This window comes from Poecilia reticulata, chromosome 1 (assembly GCF_904066995.2).
Source record: "Poecilia reticulata chromosome 1, P_reticulata-male-v2, whole genome shotgun sequence".
NCBI lineage: Eukaryota > Metazoa > Chordata > Actinopteri > Cyprinodontiformes > Poeciliidae > Poecilia > Poecilia reticulata.
In genome coordinates, this window is record NC_088830.1 from 751,240 (window position 1) to 778,826 (window position 27,587).

The 27,587-nt window shown below is 43.7% G+C and overlaps 1 protein-coding gene and 1 long non-coding RNA gene across 5 annotated transcripts in view; one reads left to right on the forward strand and one right to left on the reverse strand.

Annotated features, from left to right (window-relative positions):
- Nucleotides 1–27,587, reverse strand: part of gna12a (guanine nucleotide binding protein (G protein) alpha 12a) — a 120,984-nt gene that overhangs the window by 3,778 nt on the left and 89,619 nt on the right. For all 4 annotated transcript variants that reach the window (XM_017306432.2, XM_008405562.3, XM_008405576.3 and 1 more), the window contains 3 exons: nt 12,988–13,038; nt 12,722–12,922; nt 10,047–10,253 (listed from right to left, as the gene is read on the reverse strand). In XM_017306432.2, coding sequence (XP_017161921.1) covers nt 10,047–10,253; nt 12,722–12,922; nt 12,988–13,038 — 459 coding nt within the window. The remainder of the gene's footprint in view (nt 1–10,046; nt 10,254–12,721; nt 12,923–12,987; nt 13,039–27,587) is intronic.
- Nucleotides 1–27,587, forward strand: part of LOC145551640 (uncharacterized) — a 28,096-nt gene that overhangs the window by 173 nt on the left and 336 nt on the right. The window contains exon 2 of the long non-coding RNA XR_014087514.1: nt 27,365–27,502. This is a non-coding gene — a long non-coding RNA (uncharacterized LOC145551640). The remainder of the gene's footprint in view (nt 1–27,364; nt 27,503–27,587) is intronic.

Here is a 27,587-nt window from a genome sequence, read left to right on the forward strand (position 1 = left end):
CCAAAACTATGTAATACTTAATTTACAAATTGCTTAGATATAATTTTTTTTATTAAATTCTATTCTATTCTGTAATCTACAAAATGTTGCAAAAGCCATCTAAATCAGTGGTTCTTAACCTGGGTTCGATCGAACCCCAGGGGTTCAGTGAGTCGGTCTCAGGGGTTCGGCGGAGCCTCTGCTGCGGAGGTAAAGACACACTTGTGTAAAGTCGTGAGGCCCTGCTTTGCCATCACTTGCTGCAGAGGATCACGTTACATTGCTTAGCCAATCAGTGCTGCGGAGGAGCCATGATTGAAGGAGCTCCACTCTCAGCATGGATTTGAACTTTTGTCTTTAATTACTTCAGCAAGCTCACAGTTTTGACCAAATTCTATAGTCTAAATCTGCTCCTTAGTCGCATCTTTTCGGGGTTGGTACTGCCTCTAGTTGTGTGGGGGTGGTTACACAGCTAATATAATTACATTACTAAATCAGAATACCGCAAAGTATTTTGTGTGGGGGGGGGGGGAGAAAGGAGGCGGTTGGAATAAGAAGGGTTCGGTGAATGCGCATATGCAACTGGGGGGTTTGGTACCTCAAAAAAGGTTAAGAACCACTGATCTATATGATAAAACAGATGAGTTCTCTTGTGAAATTGAATCTCAGCACTTCACATCACCATAAGCACACCATAAACACACAGTGGTGGCAGCCTCATGCCGAGAAGGAATTCCTGCAGCAGGAGCAGAGAAGCTGGTTAGAGCTTTTGCGAGAAGAAGACCTGGTAGGCTGAAAAAGATTTAACTTCCAACAACCAAAGACTCCAGAGAAACCTTCAGAAGTGTGATGGAATAGTTTGGATCAAAGTATATTCATCTGTTAAAAAGGCCCAGCCAAAGTACAAAAATAAATTTGATTGAAAATCTGTTGCAAGTCTCAAAAATTGTCAATGTCAAATTTATTTATATGGCACTTTAAAAACAGGTGTAAAACTGCTTCAAAGTGCTGTACAAAAACGATAATAAAGAAAGTTGATGAAAAGAAAAAGAGAAATAATACAAGAAAAAATTTCTATATATTGTTCAAATAATAAAAGTAAGTTAAGTAAAAAAAAAAAAAAAGAAGAGCTACAGTATCAGGGCTCTTTTGAATGCCAGAATATAAAAATGAGTTTAAGAAGTGATTTAAAATGATCCAGGTTGTGGGCAGATCTAATCTGGAAAGGTAGATTATTCCAGAGATTAGGAGCAGCAACAGAGAAAGCCTGATCTCCTTTTCTCTTGAGTCGAGTCCGAGGGACTTTCAGTAGCTGATTATTTGATCTTAAAGTTCTTGACACAGAATACAATTTCAAAAAGATCCTAAAGATAAGGAGGAGCTAACCCATTTGAAACTTTATAAGTTGTTAAAAGAATCTTAAAATCTATTCAATATGAAACAGGTAGCCAGTTTAAGGAGGCCAGTATGGGCCCCATATGGTCACGCATCCGGGTACCTGTAAGAAGCTGAGCTGCTACATCCTGGATCACTTGCTGCATCTGGGATTTAGCCATGCTTTCATATAATGACAATATGATTACAATAATCCAATTGAGATTAACCCTACCGGGACGAAGCCCGCTGTGGAGCGGGCAAACACGTGACACATTTATAAGGCTTCATAATAACACAGACGGCATACTGAGTGTTAATTTCACCTCTGGTGGACAGTACGGACTTCAAACTTTATAAAAGTGGTGTTTTTATATTGGTTTTGTGGTTATTTACTTGAAAATAAAGCCAGGAATATGATCGATCATTTCCGCCTTACTGTGTGGGGGTCTAACTGTACCACATTTCGACACAACCAATGAAAATGTGTTGACAAACGAGGGGGGGGGGATTTGGATACGGCAAGAGACTAGGGAGAATTGATGCTGTGGATTTTACTAAGAGTGTTTCGATAGGTTTTTTATACAGTAAGTATGTTATTTAGAGTTTGTGGTGTGTGTAGTGTTAGTAGTAGTTTTGCTAGCGATCGCTGCATGCCTTCGTAGCGAGCTCTGACGCACTGAGAAGAGAAAGACTGCGCGCCGGAATGGCCATTTAGACCTTGGCCTACAAGGGTTAATGAAGGCATAGATAATTCCTTCAAAATTCTTAGAAAAAAATTTTTTTTTTCACCTTTGCTAAAATCCGTAAGTGATAAAAGCTGGATTTAACAACAGAACTAACTCCATCCATCCATCCGTCCATTTTCTTCCGCTTATCCGGGGTCGAGTCGCGGGGGCAGCACCTTCAGAATGGAGGCCCAGACTTCCCTCTCCCCAGCCACTTCTTCCAGCTCCTCCGGGGGAACCCCAAGGCGTTCCCAGGCCAGCTTAGAGACATAGTCCCTCCAGCGTGTCCTGAGTTTTCCCCAAGGCCTCCTCCCGGTGGGATGTGCCCGGAACACCTAACCAGGGAGGCGTCCAGGAGGCATCCTGACCAGAGCCACCTCAACTGTCTCTCGACATGGAGGAGCAGCAGCTCTACTCTTGAGTCCCTCCCTGATGACCGAGCTTCTCACCCTATCTCTAAGGGAGAGCCCAGCCACCCTGCGGAGGAAACCCATTTCGACCGCTTGTATCCGTGATCTCGTTCTTTCGGTCAAGACCCAAAGCTCATGACCATAGATGAGGGTGGGAACGTAGATCGACTGGTAAATCGAGAGCTTCGCTTTTTGACTCAGCTCTCTCTTCACCACGACGGACCGGTACAGCGCCTGTTTCACGGCAGACGCTGCCCCAATCCGCCTGTCGATCTCCCGCTCTCTTCTTCCCTCATTCGTGAACAAGATCCCCAGATACTTAAACTCCTCCACTTGAGGCAGGACAACCCCCCCGACCCGGAGAAGGCATTCTACCCTTTTCCGGCTCAAGACCATGGCCTTGGATTTGGAGGCACTGAGCCACATCCCAGCCGCTTCGCACTTGGCCGCGAACCGCTCCTGCGAGAGCTGCAGATCACGATCTGATGAAGCCAACAGGACCACATCATCTGCAAAAAGCAGAGATGTGATCCTAAGGCCAAGAAAACGGATCCCCTCAACACCTCAGCTGCGCCTAGAAATTCTGTCCATGAAAGTAATGAACAGAATCGGTGACAAAGGACAGCCTTGGCGGAGTCCAACTCTCACCGGAAACGAGCCCAGCTTACTGCTGGCAATGCGGACCGGACTCTGACACCGGTCATACAGGGACCTGACAGCCCATATCCAAGGGCTCGGTACACCATACTCCCCCTAGGGACACAGTTGAATGCCTTCGCCAAGTCCACAAAACACATGTAGACTGGTTGGGCAAACTCTCATGCACCCTCTAGGACCCTGCTGAGGGTGTAGAGCTGGTCCAGTGTTCCACGACCAGGACGAAAACCACACTGCTCTTCCTGAATCCGAGGTTTGACTGTCCGACGCACCCTCCTCTCCATGACCCCTGAATAGACCTTATCAGGGAGGCTTAAGAGTGTGACCCCTCTGTAATTGGAGCACACCCTCCGGTCCCCTTTTTGAACAGGGGGACCGCCACCCCAGTCTGCCAATCCAGGGGAACTGCCCCTGATGTCCATGCAATATTGCAGAGTCGTATGAGCCAACACAACCCTACAACATCCAGAGCCTTGAGGAACTCCGGGCGGATCTCATCCACCCCCGGGGCACTGCCACCGAGGAGCTTTTTGACCACCTTGGCGACCTCATCCCCAGATTGGAGAACCCAACTCAGAGGCCCCAGGCTCAGCTTCCTCAACAGAAGGCATCTTGGTGGGATTGAGGAGGTCTTCAAAGTATTCCGCCCACCGGCCCTGTCGTAAAAACTGGTATGAGAATGTGAGATCTGTCCAGGTACACGCAGAAAACGGAATAAAGGCCTGCGAAATAACAGTAAATCTTGTATATTGATTTAATGATGATTAAGAGTAACAAGTATAAAATATAATACATCTGTACAAGTAAGAACGACTGTAACTCATAATCTGTAACTCATAGTCAACATGTATGTACTGTCTTTTTGATCATCAACATATATGTACTGTCTTTTTGATCTTTTTGATTAGTTAGAATGTTATAATACAGAGAAATTTAGGTGTGTACCTTTGAGTTAATAGTAACAGCTTGATTATTGTATAAATGATCATTGATTATTAAAGATTAGAGATAATGAGTGAGGGAAGTAATAAGTTGATAAAGTAACACATGGACATGTTTTGGGATGAATTACAAAGACGAAATGAAGAAAGACTTAAGAATGGAGAAACAGAATAAACTGTGTTGCGATGAGTACACTGAGCAGGACGAGGGTGCTGCAGAAACAGATGGCCAGTGGAAAAAGGGAAGTACCGGAGATTTGCTGTAATGAGACAAAAGTGAGTCATAAGGGAGGTGATGGTTGGGGTAGGTTGGGACTTTCCACCAGGGGCGGAGCCAGAGGGGGGGCCAGGGGGGCCAGTGCCCCCCCTGTCATCTGATTGGCCCCCCTAGTGGCCCCCCCCAGATGATTGACATGTAACAGCACCAGGTCATTCCTGTACATTATTTGGAATCATTCTAAGCCAACCTAATATCTAAAGAAGAAAAACAATAATAAATATATCAAAAAAAATGTATAAAACTTTATATAAGTCCATGTGACATAAATAAATAGATTTTCATCAGGCGTGATACCAGCCTCCTTTATACTCATAACAACAAGCTGATATTCTTCTCCTGGGTGTTTCAGTTATGCTGCGCTGTGATGCAATTCAAAGGCTAAAGCACTTCATGCCTGGTGGTGATGGTAAAACACCAATAAGTTATTTATTGATCCTCCGCAAAAAAGAGAAAAAAACGAAGAGGGCCGACAATGTTCGTAGTTTGGAGCAGAGGTGGCGCTACAGTTTTTTTCGTTGTCCGTCAAAGAAAAAAATCATTTCCAATTTGTAGTCATCAAACGAAACATTTATTATTTCTCTGCTAGAACGTTTTTGAAATCAGGTAAGATTTTACGAAATGACATGATTAGCAGACGGCAGAACTCTGATCGTTTCCTGATCCCGCATCACTTCCCTCTGCGGGAGAAAATCCCCGCAGAAGCAGATCAGCTGCGCTAGACGCTCCAAAGTCTCTGGTCCGTTAAAGCGTCCAGATCAGAGGTGATTCTCTGACTGATATTGTTCTTAGTCTGATTAATAATGAGCTCCACCATTAACGTAAGCAGTGTAACTATTTATTGTATATTTGGCGTTTGTCATCTCATGTGGGATTAATTGGAGCGTAGTGGTGGAGCATTTATGCGCATTTATCGCCCAGCGCTTGTTTCTGCCTAACGGATCTGCACTTTAATTTCTTTCCTCTCTCAACAGTCAGCTGTTATTCCTCTACATAAACTACAATAAGTAGATCACATTCTCTTTAGGTTTTCTCTGTGTGCTCCAAACTCATTAAATGTAAACTCATTAGAAGCCCGAACCACCATCAGGCAAATAATTCTGGTCCGACCCGAAATATTGTTACCCGTCAAATGACCTGTCCAAACAGAGCTTCCTAACCAAGGTGTCCATAGGGGAGCTAACAAGAGGACGCAGGCTGAAGACCAGCAGAGGACCGCACCCGGGACCAAGGGAAGCTCAAAGACTTCACGCAGCCAAGAGGGGACGAGTTCCACCAGCCCAGACCCTGGTTCCTGATCTGACCAACTCCTCTGCCTCTACCCAACGCCCTCCACTCTACTGCAGCCGACTTGGAGAAGAGACGGGGGTCATTTAATGACAAAGATTCTGCGCGTTAAAAGGATAACAAACAGTTATGCTCCGCTTCTCTTCTGAAAGAGGACTTTACTCCGTCTGGACAAAGACTTTGACCAAGGATATCTGAAGATTACAGCTGCCGAGATCAAGTGCCATCGGGTATGAGTTGACCTGCTTCCCCCCCAAAGCCTCGCTCAGTAAACTTAGTGACACAGGTTAGGGATAGGAATGCAGATAGGATGTGATTGATTTTAAATTGAATTTATATTCGTGCCAATTTCATAATCTTTGGAAATTAACCTGCTTGTCATTTACCCCTGCTAAAGCTTGCTTAATAAAATTATATTCTAAAATATCAATGATAATTGTGGACAGTGAGTTTAATTGTGTCAGTTATAATCATTATTGGTTTTCCTGATTGTAGTAAAATTAACATACATGATTCTAGAGATGTGGTGGCTTTGTGTTTTCCTCTGGTGAGTGTTAGAATAATGACCCTGGGATTTAACTCTAAGTCACTAAACCCACTCTAGCCGTTAACAAGTGCCGTTATTTTAGGAAAGGAGCTACCGTTAACAGGAGTGGTTGTAGGGGTTATGCAGCTGTGAGGGCTACTCAGCTGACTGTTCCTCAACTGAAAAGGGTCATAACTTCTGGATTGAAGGTTGTTAGAGCTAGACGAGTCCTTTTCGTCCCCAGTTTAACTAGATAATCCTCCATAAACTACCTCTAGGGTAAGACCCAAGTTTTGGGGATTTTCCGGACCTGTTAGACAGAGAACTGGGCAGCAGTGAGTCCAAGGAGTGGTGAGACGTAGGCGGGGCTTACTACTGCGGAGTAACGAACAGCCCACCACCTCCGGAGTTGAGGTCAACAGCACACCATCCCCACTATAAACAGTGTTGGTGTGCTGCACTGCTTCCTCGTCCTGAGATGCCGGATAGTGGACCAGAATCGCCTCGAAGCCGTACGGAAGTCTTTCTTCATGGCCTCTCCAAACTCCTCCCACGCCTGAGTTTTTGCCTCAGCGACCACCCGAGCTGCATGCCGCTTCGCCCGCCGGTACCCATCAGCTGCTTCCAGAGTTCCACATGCCAAAATGGCCCGATAGGACTCCTTCTTCAGCTTGACAGCATCCCTCACCGAAGGTGTCCACCAACGGGTTCGAGGTTTGCCGCCGTGACAGGCACCACTTGCGGCCGCAGCTCTGATAAGCCACCTCGGCAATGGAGGCATGGAACATGGTCCACTCAGACTCAATGTCTCCCACTTCCCCCGGAACGTGTTCGAAGTTCTGCTGGAGATGGGAGTTAAAGCTCTGTCTCACAGGGGACTCCGCCAGATGTTCCCAGCAAGTCTGACCGGTCTGACCGGCTTCCTCCCCCACCACCGGAGCCAACTCACCACCAGGTAGTGGTCAGTGGACAGTTCAGTGGAGACCTCTCTTCACCTGAGTGTCCAAGACATATGGCCACAGATCCGATGAAACGATGACAAAATCGATCATCGAATTGCGGCCTAGGGTGTCCTGGTGCCAAGTGCACATATGGACGCCCTTATGCCTGAACATGGTGTTCGTGATGGACAATCCGTGATGAGCACAGAAGTCCAACAACAGAACACCACTCGAGTTCAGATCGGGGGGGCCATTCCTCCCAACCGCACCCCTCCAGGTCTCCTCCCCTCTTATTGCCCACGTGAGCATTGAAGTCCCCCAGTAGAACAAGGGAGACCCCAGGAGGAGCACTCTCCAGTACCCCCTCTAAGGACTCCAAGAAGGGTGGGTAATCTGAACTGTTGTTCGCCCCCTAAGTACAGACAACAATCAGAACCCGTCCCCCCACCTGTAGCTGGAGGGAGGCTACCCTCTCGTTCACCGGGGTAAACCCCAACGTACAGGCGCCAAGATGGGGGGCAACAAGTATGCCCACTCCCGCCCGGCGCCTCTCACTGTGGGCAACTCCAGAGTGGAAGTATGTCCAGCCCCTCTCAAGGAGACTGGTTCCAGAACCAGAGCCATGCGTCGAGGTGAGGCCGACCATTTCTAGCCAGAACCTCTCAGCCTCGCACACTAGCTCCGGTTCCTTCCCCACCAGAGAGGTGATGGTCCACGTCCCAAGAGCCATCTTCTGCAGCCGAGGATCAGACCGCCAGGGTCCCCTCCCTCTGCTGCCACCCGTAACACACTTCACCCGACCCCTTTGGCCCCTCCGACAAGTGGTGAGCCTATTGGAAGGGGGACCCATGTCTCCTCTTTGGGCTGAGCCCGGCCGGGCTCCATGGGTAAAAACCCAGCCACCAGGCGCTCGTCATCTACCTGCGTCCGGGGCAGGGAACGCCAGATCCAAAGTTGCTGTGCATCATAAGGGATCTTCAGGCTGCACTTTGTCTGGTTCCTCACCTAGGACCTGTCTGCCTTGGGTGACCCTACCAGGGGCATAAAGCCACAGACAGCATAGCTCCTAGGATCATTGGGACACTCAAACCCCTCCACCATGATAAGGTGGCAACCCAAGGAGACCAACTTATTTGTCAAATTTTAAACAGCTATCAAAGATAAAACCAAGATTCCTGGCTGAAGTCTGACAAAACTGAGCTAAAGCACCAAGTATCAAATCTGGATTTTTAGTGTGAAGGTTTTGACCAAATAATTTGACTCGAGTTTTACTATGATTTACTTCAGAGATGTTTTCCATCCAATCAACTGAGTATAAATTATTTATAAAAGAACAAATTGCATTGATGAGTGTTGAATCAAAGAGCTTGATGCAAATATATGCCACATCTTTTGGATTTATATCTGCAAAATGTAAAGAAAATTTGAAAACCATGTATCTCTTTCCTTCCAGTAAGCAGTTAGGTTTGAAACCAAAAGTTCACATACACGAAATAAAGAATCATCCCCCCCTTTTTTTAATCACTGTTTGAAATCACTGTTAAATCAAACCAAACGTCTCATGAGTTGGGTTAGCTGGCATAACAAAAATGATTTTTATTTGCTAAATGAAACATCAGTGAGAGAAATAATATGCTAGAGATTTATTTGTTAATGTCTACAGAATAATGATCTCTTGAAACAATGAGGTAAAGCCCAGATGATCATGTCTTGGCTTTGGCAACTTCGGACATGTTGCCCTTTTCCGGCTCAATCCGAGGCCATGGTCTTGAGGCGGAAAAGGGTAGAGTGCCTTCTCCGGGTCAGGGGGGTCATCCTGCCTCAAGTGGAGGAGTTTAAGTATCTGGGGATCTTGTTCACGAATGAGGGAAGAAGGGAGCGGGAGATCGACAGGCGGATTGGGGCAGCGTCTGTCGTGAAGCGGGCGCTGTACCGGTCCGTCATGGTGAAGAGAGAGCTGAGTCAAAAAACGAAGGAGGAGGCCTCGGGGAAGACCCAGGACACGCTGGAGGGACTATGTCTCTCGGCTGGCCTGGGAACGCCTTGGGATTCCCCCGGAGGAGCTGGAAGAAGTGGCTTGGGAGAGGGAAGTCTGGGCCTCCCTTCTGAAGGTGCTGCCCGGATAAGCGGCAGAAAATGAATGGATGGATGGATGGATGACAGATTGCAAAAGCAACCTAATTAACTCAACATTTGAGTTAATTACCTATGGATGTAGTTCAATAAAGGTGTGTGTCATTTTATCTGGTGTGTGTAAACTTCTGCTTTCAGCTGTATGTGGGTCTTTTACTGGCAACTTTCTGGTTGGTAACATGAAAAGACGTTTTAAGCTCTACTTTTTAAGAGGGACTGTACTTTGAACCAAGAATAATGCCTAAAAAAGTAATATCAGGTTTGCCATGAACTTTTACCGTTATTGCTTAAAAACTATGATAAACTGTTAAAAACCTAAAATAAGTGGTCTATTTGAGTTTACTCTCCTTCTGTTAAGAAGTAAATCTGGTCTGGTGGAGACACAATGCACAACACACGTATGTGAAATCATCACATAAAATTATCCGAATTCCACTCCAGAATTATTCTCTACTGGTGTTACTGTAAAATGAGATTGGTGGTCATAATGTGACAAATGTTGAAAGTTTTAGAGGTATGAATGTTTTTTACACAAGCCACAATGGCTCAAAAACAACCAGAACTTAAAGATGCTGTTAACACAACCAAGTTATAGTTGGTCTTTGGAGGTTTCTCTTCTCTTCGCTTCCCGTCCCTTCCCTCCCTCCCTCCCTTTCTTTTTTTTTTTTTCTTTTCTTTTCTTACAGTCAAAACAAATCATGAAGGAATATTGGCAGATGCAAAACTTAAAACAAAGCATGATCATGAACATTTACAAACTGTAGCAGACAAAAGCCTGTTTCTGATCAGTCACCTGTACATCATCCAGCAGGCGGGGGTCTCCTCTGAACTCAGGGAAGTTCTTGCGGATGTCCACGATGCGGATCTTCTCCACCAGCAGGTCCGTTTTGTTGAGAAACAGGATTATGGAGACATTGAGGAAAAGCTTGTTATTGACGATGGTCTCGAAGATGTTCATGCTCTCCACCAGGCGGTTTGTCCTGCGGTCCTCCATCAATACCTGCACACAAACACACTCTACATTATTCCTTGTTTGGGTTGTTTGGTTCAAAGCCCTATCAGAGGAACAATTAATGATTCAACCATAATCATATGACCCCTGATTTGAACTGGAGCCATATCTGTGAGAACAAGCAGGGCTCCTCAATGCGCCACAAAGGCAGCTTTGTATCAATCTCAGATGTTGAGATTCTTGTCCATTTTATAAGTCCAAAAGTCAAGAGCCTGCATGAAAAACATTTTTACAGTATCAGCATTACATAATAATAATAGTCTATCCTGTAATGCTCTTTCCACATTATGCACTGTATTTAGATCACTAATTATTCTAAGTGGCTCTCATGCAGCCTCTACATAATGGTGCAGCATTAGTTCAAATGTGTTAAACCAGTCCTGCTTTAACCACCAAGGTGTTTGCAGCATTATGATGTTTGTACTAACAGTGAAGATTTAGATGCTTTACTAAACTATAACTTACAAATCTGAAAAAAATAAAATAAAATAAGCTGAACTCTTAACAGTACAAAGTACGTAAGCAGTAAAAGGTCTTCAAAATGGTCACTTTTAAATGGTCATTTTTAATTCCAGCAGATTTTATGTTTATACAAAATATAAATCAACATTTTTAACTATTCATCATTTATACACCCTGGTGCCCATCTCCAGTGGTTATTGGACAAGATGTGGGACAGGTCCATCACAGAGACACAGGACAAACATTCATACACATATGCAGAGAGAACATTTGCATGTACGAACAACATGCAGGAAAACTCCAGGCTGGGATTTGTACCCAGGTCCTCCTTTTCCAATCTTCAGTACATGTCATTCATATCAAAGAAACTGCTCATATTTACCAAAATAAATGAAGTACAACAGCTCCAGCCATAAAACTTAGCCAGGATTTAATCCTCATGCTCGCTGCTTTACTTTAATATTTAGCTATACAGTCCAAGCACTGACTTAATTTAAAGCAAATAAAAGTTTCTATCAGACTTATCTCCAAATGCCTATACTGGCAGTTCTTTTATGTTTTTGGAGTCTCATCCGACATGATAAGGTTCTCCAGTATGTCATGTCCATATATATACTAATCAATCAAGTTAAAGAGTTGTTAATCACATTTCAACATTATTATATGTATATTAAAGACTTGTTGTCTCATGTTTCAAACACATTTACACATATGGCTGGGTAATGTCATTTTTTCTGTATTTTACATGGAAATAAATTGTTTTGGTGCCATCCAGGGGTGAAAGTAGGGGGGTACGGTCGGGTACTGCGTACCCCTAAAAGATTTAGCAGGGGTACGCAGTACCTGCAAGAGAGGGGAGCGGCTAAAATAATCAACGGGTTCACTGTGCAGCCGTGAGTGCACCCACTATTCAGCCGTGACTGATTAAGTCGAGTTTTAGATTGTTCTTGAAAAACTAATCAGCTAATAAATAACTTTTTCCCTTTTCATATTGTTTCTGAACTGTTCGTGCTTTACTAGAGCAGGGGTGCAATACATCGGTTGCAGAAGGTTTTGAGTCGATCTCGGCATTAGATGACAAACTGAACACCGCCAGGACGCTGAGACCAGCACGTCCTCCTCTGAATGGATTATCAAAACGTTCATAACTTTATTAAAGAAAAAAAATAACAAAAAAAATCAACAAAACGTATTCAAATTAATGACACAACAAAAATAATAATCTCAGCGATTATTGTTTCAACATGGTGTTGCGTAATTCTGTGCGTTTCGGTTCCATGCCAAAATAACTAGCAGAGCAGGAGTTTAAAATTAACTAATCAACCACCGCTGTGTTCAGGGATCGCAAAATAAATATCAAGCCTGAAAACCTGATATCGCAACGGACTTAACGTAATGTTTTTAACGTAATCTCTGGCCGGCTTGTGGAGCGCAGGCAGTTGCCATGGCAACGGGTGTGCTTAAATGACAAAGTGAGATGGAGAATAAAAAGGTGCAAGTGGTTTAGAGTTGATCACCTGTTTGGGTTGTTTTACCTTTGTTTACCTTTGCCTTGGCGCATTACATCTGACATTGTTCCTGCTCCATTTTGCAAGAGCTACCCAGCTTTTATCGCTTCGCAAAAAAATTAATCAGCACAGAAACTCCAAAGCACACAAAGAAGCAATTGTGTGAATGTAAAACTACTTTCACCCCTGGTGCCATCTATACCATTTCTTTAACAAATATTGAAGTGAGTTAATCTTTTATCGAAGTAGCATATTGATCCCATTCCTAGACTTCAATCATACAGACCACCTTTTCGGTTAGATGAAAGAACATGAGTAAGGAACCAGGACTGTGTGAGGAGGAATGGTCGAACATCTCCTTTCTGTAAAATGATTTCTGTGTGCTAAGTTCTTAAATTTATGTGCATTTAAAATAAATATTTAGAGACATTCTAAGCATGACCTGTAGATTCTAATGCATGCATGTGAGCTTAAGAATGCTCTTACCTGGTCATATTCTGACGAAGACACCATGAAGAGAATAGATGTGATCCCATCGAAACATTGAAACCACTTCTGTCGCTGTGACCTCTGACCCCCAACATCCACCATTTTGAAAGGAATCTTTTTGATGACAAAGTCGTGCTCCACAATCCCTTTGGTCGCTTTTCTTGCAAACAAAATATCTTGCTTGCTTGGAATATAGCTCTGAAAACAGAAGAGAGTCATTGTCTTGTATGAAGAAATAGAGAGATTATTTGAGTGAGACTCACCAGCTGTCCTATACGGTCCAAGTTATCCAGGAAGTATTTGACTGATTCGCTCTGCAGTCAAGAAGGGAAGAAAAGAGCTTTGACTCAACTGCCATCTTATTATCTTATTGAACATAAATGGTTTAAAAAATAAAATTACAGCATCTAATATGATTATTAGAACAATTTAATTTCTTGGCCTTAAATGATTCTTGCTCCAGAGAAGAGGCTTCTGATTAAATGACGCATAAATCAATGCAAACACAGAGACCAGATGATCCCCTGTAATCATATCAGGCCTATTATGTTTCTGTTAAATATGCTGTTGCTGTGTTTATGAACAGACTGGACCAGATGAGCAGAATATTGAATGTTCAATGTATGTTGAATGTATATTTGAATCAGTAGCTGGAGCAGAAATGTCCAGCACTGGATCAGAACCCTACTTACGAAATGATGAGCAAAAAAATTTTTTAATCCACAGTTTGAATTTTTGATTTGACAAGATGGCTGCAAGTGCGTACTGGACGTTCTCAAACAAAATCTGAAACAGCAGATGGGAAAGTGATCCTAGAGGATGAACTTTTAAAGGTCTCTGTCACAAGATGATATTGTACTGTTGGTGTCAAGCAATTTCTCATCTGAATGGATTGAAGCGCTTGCTGTTTGAATTGTGTACGCTTCTGTATGCTGCATCAGGCATAAAGGTCCTCAACAGGACACTGATAACATTAAGACTACCTAAAGGTGTTCAATGAATGTGGAGAGAACATTCCCAGGTTTGTCTCACACTACCTGGATGAGCTACCACCTGTCAGATTTGGCAGCATGGATGCGTAAAGCTCTGCTTATCCAAATGGAGCAGCTGAGCAGAGACGTATCGAGCCTGACAGAGGCAATGGAGACCCAAGCAAGTGTGAACAAAAACCTTGGAGCAAGTACAGTAAATGAGCATTAATATTGTATCATACAATATGCGTGGGTTGAGTGTAGGACATACAGAGGCGGACAAATCGCGTCATCTTGTGATGGATAAATGTCTGGAAGTGTGTGATGTATTGTGCAACCAAGAACAATATTTTTTATCCAAGCAGGACATAGAAAGACTCAAATCTCTGCTTGAAGATTTTTATGGTGCAGGTGAATCTACCACTGGGTGCTTCAGCTGTTTTACAGTTTTCTGGGACTCCAACCTCTAGGTTTTTAGTTGAATGCCGTCAACTGGGACTCTAAACCCCGTAGAACTTTAGCTAAACGTCATCTAACTGGGACGTTTTCCGGGGGGCTTTACATCATTAAAACGGAAACAGTGAGAAAGAGAAATAAAAAGAAATTAAAAAGTAAAGATAAAAACATTAAACAAATTTTTAAAAAAGAAAAAAAAAGATTAAAAAGGTAAACACATAAAAACATCAAAGATATCAAAACCCACACTCTAACCCTGATTTAGCCATAAGCAACTCTAAACCGTTAAACGACGTTTAACTGAAGTCCTAAAAGGGGCGCGGGTTTTAATATTTTTATCTTTTTTTTTAATCTCTCACTGTTTATTCTGTTTTTATTTTAATTATGTAAAGCACTTTGAAATGCCTTGCTGCTGAAATGTGCTATACAAATAAAATTTGATTGATTGAATTATTTGAAGGTTGACTTTTTTGGTATTAAAACACATTTCTTTTATTGGTCAGATGAAATATGATAATTTTTGGAGACAGGGATTTTGGGTTTTCATGAGCTGTATGCCAAAATCATCAGTATTAAAACGATAAAAATACCTGCAATGAATCTAAAATATGACAGTTCAATTTTTATCATTACATTATGGAAAAAAATTTACTTTATCACAATATGCAAATTTTTTGAGAAGGTCCTGTATTTTTTTTTTTATGTGCGACAGACTGGCAACCTGTCCAGGGTGTATCCTGCCTCTCGCCCGGAACGTTAGCTGGAGATGGGCACCAGCACCTCTCCCGACCCCACTAAGGGACAAGAGTGTAAGAAAATGGATGGATGGATATATATATATATATATATATATATATATATATATATATATACACATACAACAAGACGGAAATGGGCGAGAGGTGAAAACATGGATCTGTTACAGCTATGTTAGAGCTATACAGTCATAGCTGACTGTATAGTCATAGCTATATAGTCATAGCTAAGATAAGCGGGCATAGTCTTCCACCCGGGAGACCCGGGTTCGAGGCCAGGCTGGGGGCTGGGGCAAAAAGTTACAACGGTGACATTGAGCTGTCAGTGTGGGTCCTTAGGCAAGACCCTTGGAGCTATATAGCCTACCTCATACCATGAGAGACACAAATAAGACACATGCCGGCTCAGACGTCGCCCGGCCAAACAAGGTCTGCGTCAGGTGATGAAAAGTGGGCTACTGGAACAAGACGGAAATGGGCGAGAGGTGAAAACATGGATCTGTTGGAATGCTACTACTCAAGTAATCCTAGTCAGAGGGGCTACATGCAAAGACTGTGGTTAGCTCGACATCCCCAGTCAACACTAACTGCCAAACAACTAGTAGCTCAGTGTTCCAACATCCGCAAACGACAACTGCTGTCACAACTGGAGATTGACGAGGTACGACACAAGTGCTACGGGAAGGAGCCAGGATGCCAGGTCAGAAGGGAGTCAACTACAACTCCCCGCCCAGAGACTGGGTATGTAGCCACAGTAATGAACGAACCATCTGAGCTGAACGAGGCAGCAACTGACCTGAGAGAGAGAATCACCAGACGACCCCGACGCCAATTACAACGGCTGAGTGAAGTATCATCAGAAAGTCTCATTGAAGATGTGAATGCAGCATTGAGAACGATCCCTACCAACACCATAACAGAAACCAATGAGCTGATATACAACTCGGCATCAGTGATCCTTGAGATGCTTGGTTATAAACTGTCAGAGCTCCAAAGGGGTGCAATGAAAAGATCAGTACCCAAGAAGTACAGCCAGATGCCCATACCTGAAGCACTCGAAACTGCCAAACAAAGGATCCAAGCCTTGGCCAGCCGCCTAAAGAGATACACGAGAGAGAATGAAGCCAGGAGGATTAACCAGCTCTTCGCCACCCAACCAGCTAAAGTGTACTCTCAATGGCAGACAGACAACAGAGCAGACCCACCCAGGCTGGAGACTGAACAATACTGGAAAGGCATATGGGAAAGGGAGGCGTCCCACAACAGCAATGCACAGTGGCTAACCTCTCTACGAGAGGACCACAGCAACCTCCCGGAACAAGCCCCGGTAACCATCACTGTGGCAGATGTCCAAGACAGAGTCTCGGGTATGAAAAACTGGACAGCACCAGGACCTGACATGATCCATGCCTACTGGCTTAAGAAACTCACTGCCCTCCATGAGCGACTGGCAGCTCAACTGAACCAGCTGCTACAAAATGGGACTCACCCTGAATGGTTAACTGAAGGGCGCACAATCCTGATACAGAAGGAACCCTCGAAGGGTTCAGTCCCTTCCAACTATCGGCCAATAACCTGTCTCTCTACAACATGGAAGCTCATGTCAGGCATCATAGCGGCTAAGATAAGCGGGCACATGGATAAATACATGAGCAAGGCACAGAAGGGCATAGGCATAAATAGCAGAGGAGCCAAACACCAACTCCTTGTAGACCACACAGTTGCCCGAGACTGCAAAACCCGACACACCAACCTGTGTACCGCTTGGATTGATTACAAGAAAGCCTATGACTCAATGCCACACACTTGGATCATTGAATGCTTAGAGATGTACAACATCAATAGGACTCTAAGAGCCTTCATTGCAAACTCGATGGGGCTGTGGAAAACCACCCTTGAAGCCAACTGCAAACCACTTGCACAAGTGTCCATCAAATGTGGCATATACCAAGGAGATGCTCTGTCCCCACTGCTGTTCTGCATAGGCCTGAACCCTCTCAGCCAAATCATCAACAAGACTGGCTACGGATACCGACTCAAGAATGGGGCCACGATCAGTCACCTCCTCTACATGGATGACATCAAGCTGTACGCCAAGAGCGAGCGAGACATCGACTCACTGATCCACACCACCAGGATCTACAGCACTGACATTGGGATGTCATTCGGACTAGAGAAGTGTGGTCGGATGGTTACAAAGAGAGGGAAGGTCGCCCACACAGAAGGGGTCTCACTTCCAGAAGGAACAATAGCAGACATAGAGCACAGCTACAAGTACCTGGGAATACAACAAGCAAATGGCAACCTCGATGAGGTCACAAGGAAAGGAGCCACAGCCAAATACCTCCAACGAATAAGGCAAGTCCTGAGAAGCCAGCTCAATGGCAAGAACAAGATCCGTGCAATAAACAGCTATGCCTTACCAGTAATCAGATACCCTGCAGGAATAATAGATGGCCAATGGAGGAGATAAAGACCACGGATGTTAAGACTCGGAAGCTACTAACCATGCATGGAGGGTTCCACTCCAAATCCAGCACCCTGAGACTGTACACGAGCCGTAAGGAAGGAGGCAGAGGACTAGTGAGTGTGAGAGCCACTGTCCAGGATGAAACATCCAAGATCCATAAATACATCAAGGACAAAGCCTCAACAGACGATGTGCTCAGCGAATGTCTCAGGCAATGGGGAACAGAAGACAAGGTGCTGGAAGTACCATCATGGGAGGACAAGCCCCTACATGGGATGTACCACCGACAAATAACTGAAGTGGCTGATGTCAGGAAAACCTACCAATGGCTGGAGAAAGCTGGACTCAAGGACAGCACAGAGGCTCTCATCCTGGCCCCCCAGGAACAGGCCCTAAACACCAGAGCAATAGAGGCTCAGATCTATCACACCAGACAAGACCCAAGGTGTAGGTTGTGCAAGGAGGCCCCTGAGACAGTCCAGCACATAATAGCAGGGTGCAAGATGCTGGCAGGGAAAGCATACATGGAACGACATAACCAAGTGGCGGGCATAGTGTACAGGAACATCTGTGCAGAATATGGACTGGAAGCCCCGAGATCAAAGTGGGGAACACCCCCAAAAGTGGTGGAGAATGACCGAGCTAAGATCCTGTGGGACTTCCAGATCCAGACAGACAAGATGGTAATGGCGAACCAACCGGACATTGTGGTGGTGGATAAAGAACAGAGGAAAGCCGTTGTGGTGGATGTAGCAATACCAAGTGACTACAATATCAGGAAAAAGGAGCATGAGAAATTGGAGAAGTACCAGGGCCTCAGGGAGGAACTGGAAAAGACCTGGAAGGTGAAGACCACAGTGGTGCCTGTGGTCATCGGGGCCCTCGGGGCAGTCACCCCCAAACTGGAGCAGTGGCTCAAACAGATCCCAGGAACAACATCAGACATCTCAGTCCAGAAATGTGCAGTTCTAGGCACAGCCAAGATACTGCGCAGAACCCTCAAGCTCCCAGGCCTCTGGTAGAGGACCCGAGCTCAGAGGATGAAACAGACCACCCGCGGAGGGTGAGAAGGGAATTTTTTTATACACAGATACATACACATATATACACATATACAACAAGACGGAAATGGGCGAGAGGTGAAAACATGGATCTGTTGGAATGCTACTAATCAAGTAACCCTAGTCAGAGGGGGTACATGCAAAGAATGTGGAAGGAATGGCTAGTTCAACATCCCCAGTCAACACTAACTGCCAAACAACTAGTAGCTCAGTGTTCCAACATCCGCAAACGGCAACTGCTGTCACAACTTGAGATTGACGAGGTACAACACAAGTGCTACGGCAAGGGGGAGGAGCCAGGACGCCAGGTCAGAGGGGAGTTAACTGCAACTACCTGCCCAGAAACTGGGTATATGTAGCCACAGTAATGAATGAACCATCAAAGCTGAACAAAGCAGCAACTGACCTGAGAGAGAGAATCGTGGCCCTAATGAACACCAGGCAACCCCGACGCCAATTACAACAGTTGAGTGAAGTACCATCAGAAAGTCTCATTGAAGATGTGAATGCAGCATTGAGAACGATCCCTACCAACACCATAACAGAAACCAATGAGCTGATATACAACTCGGCATCAGTGATCCTTGAGATGCTTGGTTATACCCACCATGGAAAAGACGGTTAGAGGCTAAGATCAAGATAACAAGGAGGGAATTGAGTCAACTGTCAGAGCTCCAAAGGGGTGCAATGAAAAGATCAGTACTCAAGAAGTACAGCCAGATGCCCATACCTGAAGCACTCGAAACTGCCAAACAAAGGATCCAAGCCTTGGCCAGCCGCCTAAAGAGATACACGAGAGAGAATGAAGCCAGGAGGATTAACCAGCTCTTCGCCACCCAACCAGCTAAAGTGTACTCTCAATGGCAGACAGACAACAGAGCAGACCCACCCAGGCTGGAGACTGAACAATACTGGAAAGGCATATGGGAAAGGGAGGCGTCCCACAACAGCAATGCACAGTGGCTAACCTCTCTACGAGAGGACCACAGCAACCTCCCGGAACAAGCCCCGGTAACCATCACTGTGGCAGATGTCCAAGACAGAGTCTCAGGTATGAAAAACTGGACAGCACCAGGACCTGACATGATCCATGCCTACTGGCTTAAGAAACTCACTGCCCTCCATGAGCGACTGGCAGCTCAACTGAACCAGCTGCTACAAAATGGGACTCACCCTGAATGGTTAACTGAAGGGCGCACAATCCTGATACAGAAGGAACCCTCGAAGGGTTCAGTCCCTTCCAACTATCGGCCAATAACCTGTCTCTCTACAACATGGAAGCTCATGTCAGGCATCATAGCGGCTAAGATAAGCGGGCACATGGATAAATACATGAGCAAGGCACAGAAGGGCATAGGCATAAATAGCAGAGGAGCCAAACACCAACTCCTTGTAGACCACACAGTTGCCCGAGACTGCAAAACCCGACACACCAACCTGTGTACCGCTTGGATTGATTACAAGAAAGCCTATGACTCAATGCCACACACTTGGATCATTGAATGCTTAGAGATGTACAACATCAATAGGACTCTAAGAGCCTTCATTGCAAACTCGATGGGGCTGTGGAAAACCACCCTTGAAGCCAACTGCAAACCACTTGCACAAGTGTCCATCAAATGTGGCATATACCAAGGAGATGCTCTGTCCCCACTGCTGTTCTGCATAGGCCTGAACCCTCTCAGCCAAATCATCAACAAGACTGGCTACGGATACCGACTCAAGAATGGGGCCACGATCAGTCACCTCCTCTACATGGATGACATCAAGCTGTACGCCAAGAGCGAGCGAGACATCGACTCACTGATCCACACCACCAGGATCTACAGCACTGACATTGGGATGTCATTCGGACTAGAGAAGTGTGGTCGGATGGTTACAAAGAGAGGGAAGGTCGCCCACACAGAAGGGGTCTCACTTCCAGAAGGAACAATAGCAGACATAGAGCACAGCTACAAGTACCTGGGAATACAACAAGCAAATGGCAACCTCGATGAGGTCACAAGGAAAGGAGCCACAGCCAAATACCTCCAACGAATAAGGCAAGTCCTGAGAAGCCAGCTCAATGGCAAGAACAAGATCCGTGCAATAAACAGCTATGCCTTACCAGTAATCAGATACCCTGCAGGAATAATAGATGGCCAATGGAGGAGATAAAGACCACGGATGTTAAGACTCGGAAGCTACTAACCATGCATGGAGGGTTCCACCCCAAATCCAGCTCGTGTACCTGAGACTGTACACGAGCTGTAAGGAAGGAAGCAGAGGACTACTGAGTGTGAGAGCCACTGTCCAGGATGAAAAATCCAAGATCCATAAATACATCAAGGACAAAGCCTCAACATATGATGTGCTCAGCGAATGTCTCAGACAATAGGGAACAGAGGATGAGGTACTGGAGGTACCATCATGGGAGGACAAGCCCCTACATGGGATGTACCACCGACAAATAACTGAAGTGGCTGATATCAGGAAATCCTACTGTTGAGGAAAAATGACTATTTTTAGTGTTTTAACACAGTTGTCGTGAAACCTGGTATGAGCATGTGAGATCTGTCCAGGTACACGCAGAAAATGAAATAAAGGCCTGAGAAATAACAGTAAACCTTGTATAATGATTTAATGATGATTATGGTTTGTAACAGGTTTAAGATAATAATACACATGCCAATGAAGGAATGTCTGTAATGTATAATCAAAAATATATGTTCTGTACTTTTAATCAACTGAATGTTATAATACATTATGGAAAGTAAGGTTTGAACAGCTTGATTGTCGTATAAGGATCACTGATCGTTAAGATTAAAGATAATGAGTGAGGAAGGAACATACTGAAGTAATAGGTCGACAAAGTAACACATTGATTATGTTTTGTAAGAAAAGAAAGGCTTAGAAGGAGAAACTGTGTGGAGTGAGTCATCACTGAGCGGGGGCGAGGGCGCGGCAGAATCAGAAACAGATGGTCAACGGAAAACAAGGAAAGTACCGGAGATGTCGTAATGAGGTATGAATGAGTCATAAGAGAGTTGGGGAAGGTTGGGACTTTCCACAAACAGTGGGAAGGTTCTAGAGTGATGCAGCCCTGCCCCGTAGACCACCCTGGGTTGAGAGGGCTTAAAAACTGGAGCACGGGGGAGGAAAGGCGTTCTTCGTCCACAGCGCAGAAGAGGAGCCAACAAGAGGAAGCAGGCTAAAGACCAGCTGAGGACTACACCCCGGGACCAAGGGAAGCTCAAAGACTTCACGCCGCCAAGAAGGGACGAGTTCCACCAGCCACCGACCGTGGTTCCAGATCCGACCAACTCCTCTGCCTCTACCCAACGCTCTCAACTCTGTCGCAGCCGACTTGGAGAAGAGACGGAGGTCATTTAATGACAAAGATTCTGCACTTTAGAAGGACAACGTACAGTTGAGTGAGTGTTAAAATAATGACCCTGGGACTTAAATCTAAGTCACTGAATTTAATCTAGCTGTTAACAAGTGCCGTTATATTAGGAGAGGAGCTACCGTTAACAGGAGTGGTTGTAGGGGTTATGCAGCTGTGAGGGCTACTCAGCTGATTGTTCCTCAACTGTAAAGGGTCATAACTTCTGGATCGAAAGTAGTCAGAGCTAGACGAGTCCTTTCCGACCCCAGTTTAAACAGATAATTCTCCGCAAACTATTGCTAGGGTAAAACCCGAGTTTTGGGGATTTTCCGGACCTGTTAGACAGAGAACTGGGCAGTAGTGAGTCCGAAGAGTTGTGAGGGGCAGGCGGGACTTACTATTGGGTAGTAACAAACACAGTTTAAATCTTTTAGAACAAATTTCTTAATTTTGAACAGGTTTCTGTTAGTCATTTAAACCTGAAAACTATTGCTGGGTAAGTATTGAATATAGATCTGCAGGAGAGTTTTTGCTCAGACCCCTGGGGTCTTATCATTAAAGAAAGGAGGTCATAAATTAACATATGCAGGAAGGTGGAGGACAGTATCACTTGAATTACTGTGAGAAAGGGAACTTTGGTCGGTTCACGTAACCAGGATGAGAAGTCTTCCAAAACTAACATCTGACATGGTGTAAAAACTGAATATAACATGTTTTAAATCACTAACATTTAATTTGTAAGATACTTTTCTTAGTTATTAATAACATGCTTTGACTGAAAATTGTATCATCTTGTTTTAGAATTAATTTAGTCAATGATGAATGTATTTGAAATTGTATTATTTCTGACTATATTAGAATCAAATTAAAATGTTTTGTTTAGTATTAGAAAAATACTTAGGTTATGGTGAATGAATGTCTTAATTCTTATTTGAATATTATATTAGGTTAGAAACGGGAATTGTACTCCATTATTTTCTGTCGATGTTATATATTGCTTTTTGGTTTTATATCAGGACTAAACCTGGGAGATGCTGAGTGCAGAAGAACAAATTGGGTTTCTGGAGATAACTTTTCATTGAATTAAAATACAATATTAAAGGATTGTTCTTGGCAGGGCGGGAGAGAAACCAGAATTTCAGTTACCTGTGAGGTTCCTTCATCTGTTTCTTTTTGTCCAGATGGCTGTAGAGCCGCAGGAGGCCGGATAATGTTAAGAAAATAAATTTAAAATAAGTTAGTTTTAGAATTTATCATGACTTGATTGAAATACCCTAATTATAGTTTTAAAATTTATAACATATTCTGGCCTATTGATCTTTATTTTACCTGTAGTTAAAGCAGTTGGTTTGTCAAGATCTCTGATCTGCCCTTTGTCTGTGTGGGAAACAATCAGTAGGAAGTTCCAGCTTTTCACACTGATTTGTGAAAGCCATAAACCACCATGAATTCAGAGAGTCTGCTTCCACCTTATTTAACAAAAGGAGGAACTGGTGTTTGATCTTGTGAACAAATCGCAGGGATTTTCTAAATTCAAAAAGGCCCGGAGATGCCTTTCAGTTGGTCAAGTAGAGATACACCTTATTTGAATACATTAAAGAGGAAAACACACCTACAGGTATAAAAGTTTGTGCACAAGGGAAATAATTCAGAAAAGGCTGATTTTAGTTTGCTTCTGCACCAGCTCTTTCTCCAAGGATGCATCTTTGTCTGTCTACTTGTCTTAGGTAATCTTTGTACAGCTCTGTATTACTTCAGTCCTCTGTTCTATTTTATACTTTCTTTCGATTGCATTAAAGTTCTGCAATTCTGTGACGTCAACACGCATTGTTGTGTTTCTGTGTCCACACGTCACGCGAGAGAACCCGGGATCAACGGGAAGAACCAGAGCCAGATTTTTTGCTAAATTTAATCACACAAATAATTCTTCCTTAACACTACCAATGGCTGGAGAAAGCTGGACTCAAGGACAGCACAGAGGCTCTCATCCTGGCCGCCCAGGAACAGGCCCTAAACACCAGAGCAATAGAGGCTCAGATCTATCACAACAGACAAGACCCAAGGTGTAGGTTGTGCAGGAGGCCCCTGAGACAGTCCAGTACATAACAGCAGGGTGCAAGATGCTGGCAGGGAAAGCTTACATGGGACAACATAGCCAAGTGGTGGGCATAGTGTACAGGAACATCTGTGCAGAATATGGACTGGAAGCCCCGAGATCAAAGTGGGGAACACCCCCAAAGGTGGCAGAGAATGACCGAGTTAAGATCCTGTGGGACTTCCAGATCCAGACAGACAAAATAGTAATGGTGAACCAACCGGACATTGTGGGGGTGGATAAACAACAGAGGAAAGCCGTTGTGGTGGATGTAGCAATACCAAGTGATTACAACATCAGGAAAAAGGAGCACGAGAAACTGGAGAAATACCAGGGCCTCAGAGAGGAACTGGAAAAGGCCTGGAAGGTGAAGACCACAGTGGTGCCTGTGGTCATCGGGGCCCTCGGGGCAGTCACCCACAAACTGGAGCAGTGGCTAAAACAGATCCCAGGAACAACATCAGACATCTCAGTTCGGAAATGTGCAGTACTAGGCACAGCCAGAACCCTCAAGCTCCCAGGCCTCTGGTAGAGGACCTGAGCTCAGATTTAGTGGGGGTATGCAGTGCCTGCAAGAGAGAGGAGCGGCTGTAAAAAATCAACTGTGCAGCCGTGAGTGCACCCACTAATCAACCGTGACTGATTAGTTTTTCAAGAACAATCTAAAACACGACTTTAATCAGTTAATAAATAACTTCTTCCCATTTCATATTGTTTCTGAACAGTTCCTGCTTTACTATAGCAGGGGTGCGATATGTTGGTCGCGGAAGGTTGAGTTGACAAACTGAACGCCGCCAGGACGCTGAGACCAGCACGTCCTCCTCTGACTCGCATAAAACGTTGGTAACTTTATTCAAGAACAACAAAAAAAATCAACAAAATGTGTTCAAATTAATAACACAACAAAAATAATAATCTCAGTGATTATTGTTTCAATAAGGTGTTTCGGTTCCATGCCAAAATAAGTAGCAGAGCAGGAGTTTAAAATTAACTAATCAACCACCGCTGTGTTCAGGGGAGCGCTTATTAATGATCGGAAAATAAATATCAAGCCTGAAAACCTGATATCGTAACATACTGAATGTTGTTTTTAACGTAATCTCTGGTCAGCTTGTGGAGCGCAGGAGTTTGCCATGGCAACGGGTGTGCTTAAATAATAAAGTGAGATGCAGAATAAAAAGGCGCAAGTGGTTTAGAGTTGATCACCTGTTTGGGTTGTTTTACCTTTGTTTACCTTTGTCTTGGCGCATCACTGCCGCTGTAGTTCTGGAACGTTCAATAAACGACAAACTTGGACTAATTACCTCGTTCGTCTGCGAGTATACCACGTCATTCACAACAAACATCAAACACGGTAAATATGTTACATTAAATATTTTCACAAACAAATGGCTTCTACCGCGATAATTATGTGAAATTAAATTAATTGTCTAATATAAAAAAATAGTTTGATGCTGTCATGCTCAGAGTCTGAGAGCCCAGATGAAAAAAGTATACTTTAGTATATTTCAAACATACTTAAATTTGTGAAAGTACACTAAGTATTAAGTGTACTACCTATAAGTATATCTGAAGTATACTAAAAGTATACTTGTACCAATTTTGAAATTAGAACTTTAAACACACTTAAACATAATTGTACCAAAATGCACTTTTAATATATTAAATAAAAGTATACTTTAAGTGAACAAAATATATATTTGCCCAAGTGAAAATATACACGTTCTCAAGTATATTTAAAATATATTTTGTGTATATTTAAAAATATATGCTCAAAATAGAATTTTTTTAAATTCACTTAACACTGCTTTAGATTATTAATTTGTAAATTTTAGGCTGATAAAGTATGTCTTTTTAAAATTTTCTTTATTTAATCAGGTGAACCCCATTGAGATCTAGATCTCATTTTCAAGAGGGACCTGGGCAGAAGTCTGCAACACGCAGCAACCTGGTTACAAAATACAACTAATTAATACGTATGCAGAAGTATGTATTTTAGGCACCTTTAAAGTGTGTTTAATGTAATATGTAGGCATACTTTTAAGTGCCTTAATAATCTTTTACGATTTATTAAATTTGCATACAATAAAAAAAAAGATAATCATGATGTAATTTTTAAGAAAGTACCCAATCCATTTTCAGATGTGTGATGTAAAACCTTATAATCAACGGCATTAGCTCCAGTTCATACTCCAGACCAGATGGTGGCGGTATTGCACACTGTATTTAAAAAAAAAAACGCCACCCACAAAGAGAAGAAAACACTTGAACGAAGGGAAGATAACAAGCATTGTTCAAATTCGCCATTTTTACTCGCATAATATTACCTTAAAAGTAGAGAGGGCCTTGACAATAGTTACTAATTTTGGTAAATTCAAGCTGGCGACCTCCTAGTCCGAGTTGGACGACAACACAACGGGACAACAACCGATGAAAATAAAATGTGTGCTACCTGGTGGCAAGCTTGCTTAATTATCTTCATTTAATTATAAACAGTTCAGGAAAGATATATAACTTACGTTGGTTTCATAAATAATTATTTTATCAATTTTATTGTGACTTGTATGATTATTACAATAGGAATCATTCAGCTTCATGTTATAACTGCATGGAGGCTGTTTGTTGTGACTTCTACTTTTATTCATAAGCTTAACCTGGCTTTAATTAAGCTCGATAAGACAAAGAGACTTTGATATTGTGAGGTTGTTGTTCTAACTCGTTCATCAATGTTTTTATCTTCAACATATGTTAGCAGTCTAAGCAAATGAAGATGAAAGAGGAAGCCACAGAAATCAGGTAAAACCTAAAGGCTTTCCTGTCTCAGAAGAAACTCTGGCTCCACTAGATCATAAACCAGCTCTGAGGATGAACCTTCACATTGTCTTCAATGATGCAAGTTTGTTTTTGGTTTTTCAATGAGGAGTTAGCTTCATTTTCAACAACAAAAACTGGTGTGTTACCAACACCAAGTACTTAATAAACATGATATGATTTAAAGATAACTGGACAGAATTTGGGGCTGCACAGTGGTGTAGTTGGTAGAGCCGTTGCCTTGCAGCAAGAAGGTTCTGGGTTCGATTCCCGGCCTGGCGTCTTTATGCATGGAGTTTGCATGTTCTCCCTGTGCACACGTGGGTTTTCTCCAGGTACTCCGGTTTCCTCCCACAGTCCAAAAAAATGACTGTCAGGTTAATTGGCCTCTCCAAATTGCCCCTTGGTGTGAGTGTGTGTGTGCATGGTTGTTTGTCCTGTGTGTCTCTGTGTTGCCCTGCGACAGACTGGCGACCTGTCCAGGGTGTACCCCGCCTCTCGCCCGGAACGTTAGCTGGAGATGGGCACCAGCAACCCTCCCGACCCCACTAAGGGACAAAGGTGCAAGAAAATGGATGGATGGATGGACAGAATTTTTACCCTTGTTAATCTAACATTTCTCTTTCATTCATTTTATTTGTTGTTGGCTTTCAGGGCACTGTGATGGACTGGTGACCTGTCCAGGGTGAACCCTGCCTCTCATCTGATAGCTGCTGGAGATGGGCACCACCAGCCCCCCTCACCACCTTGCAAGGATCAGTGTGTTCAGATCATGGATGGAAAGATTTTAAGGTAGTTTGTTTTTAAGTCCACACTTAAAACAGCTTCATAGTTAATGCCAACATCAACTGATTCTATGACATTGCTGACTATTTTT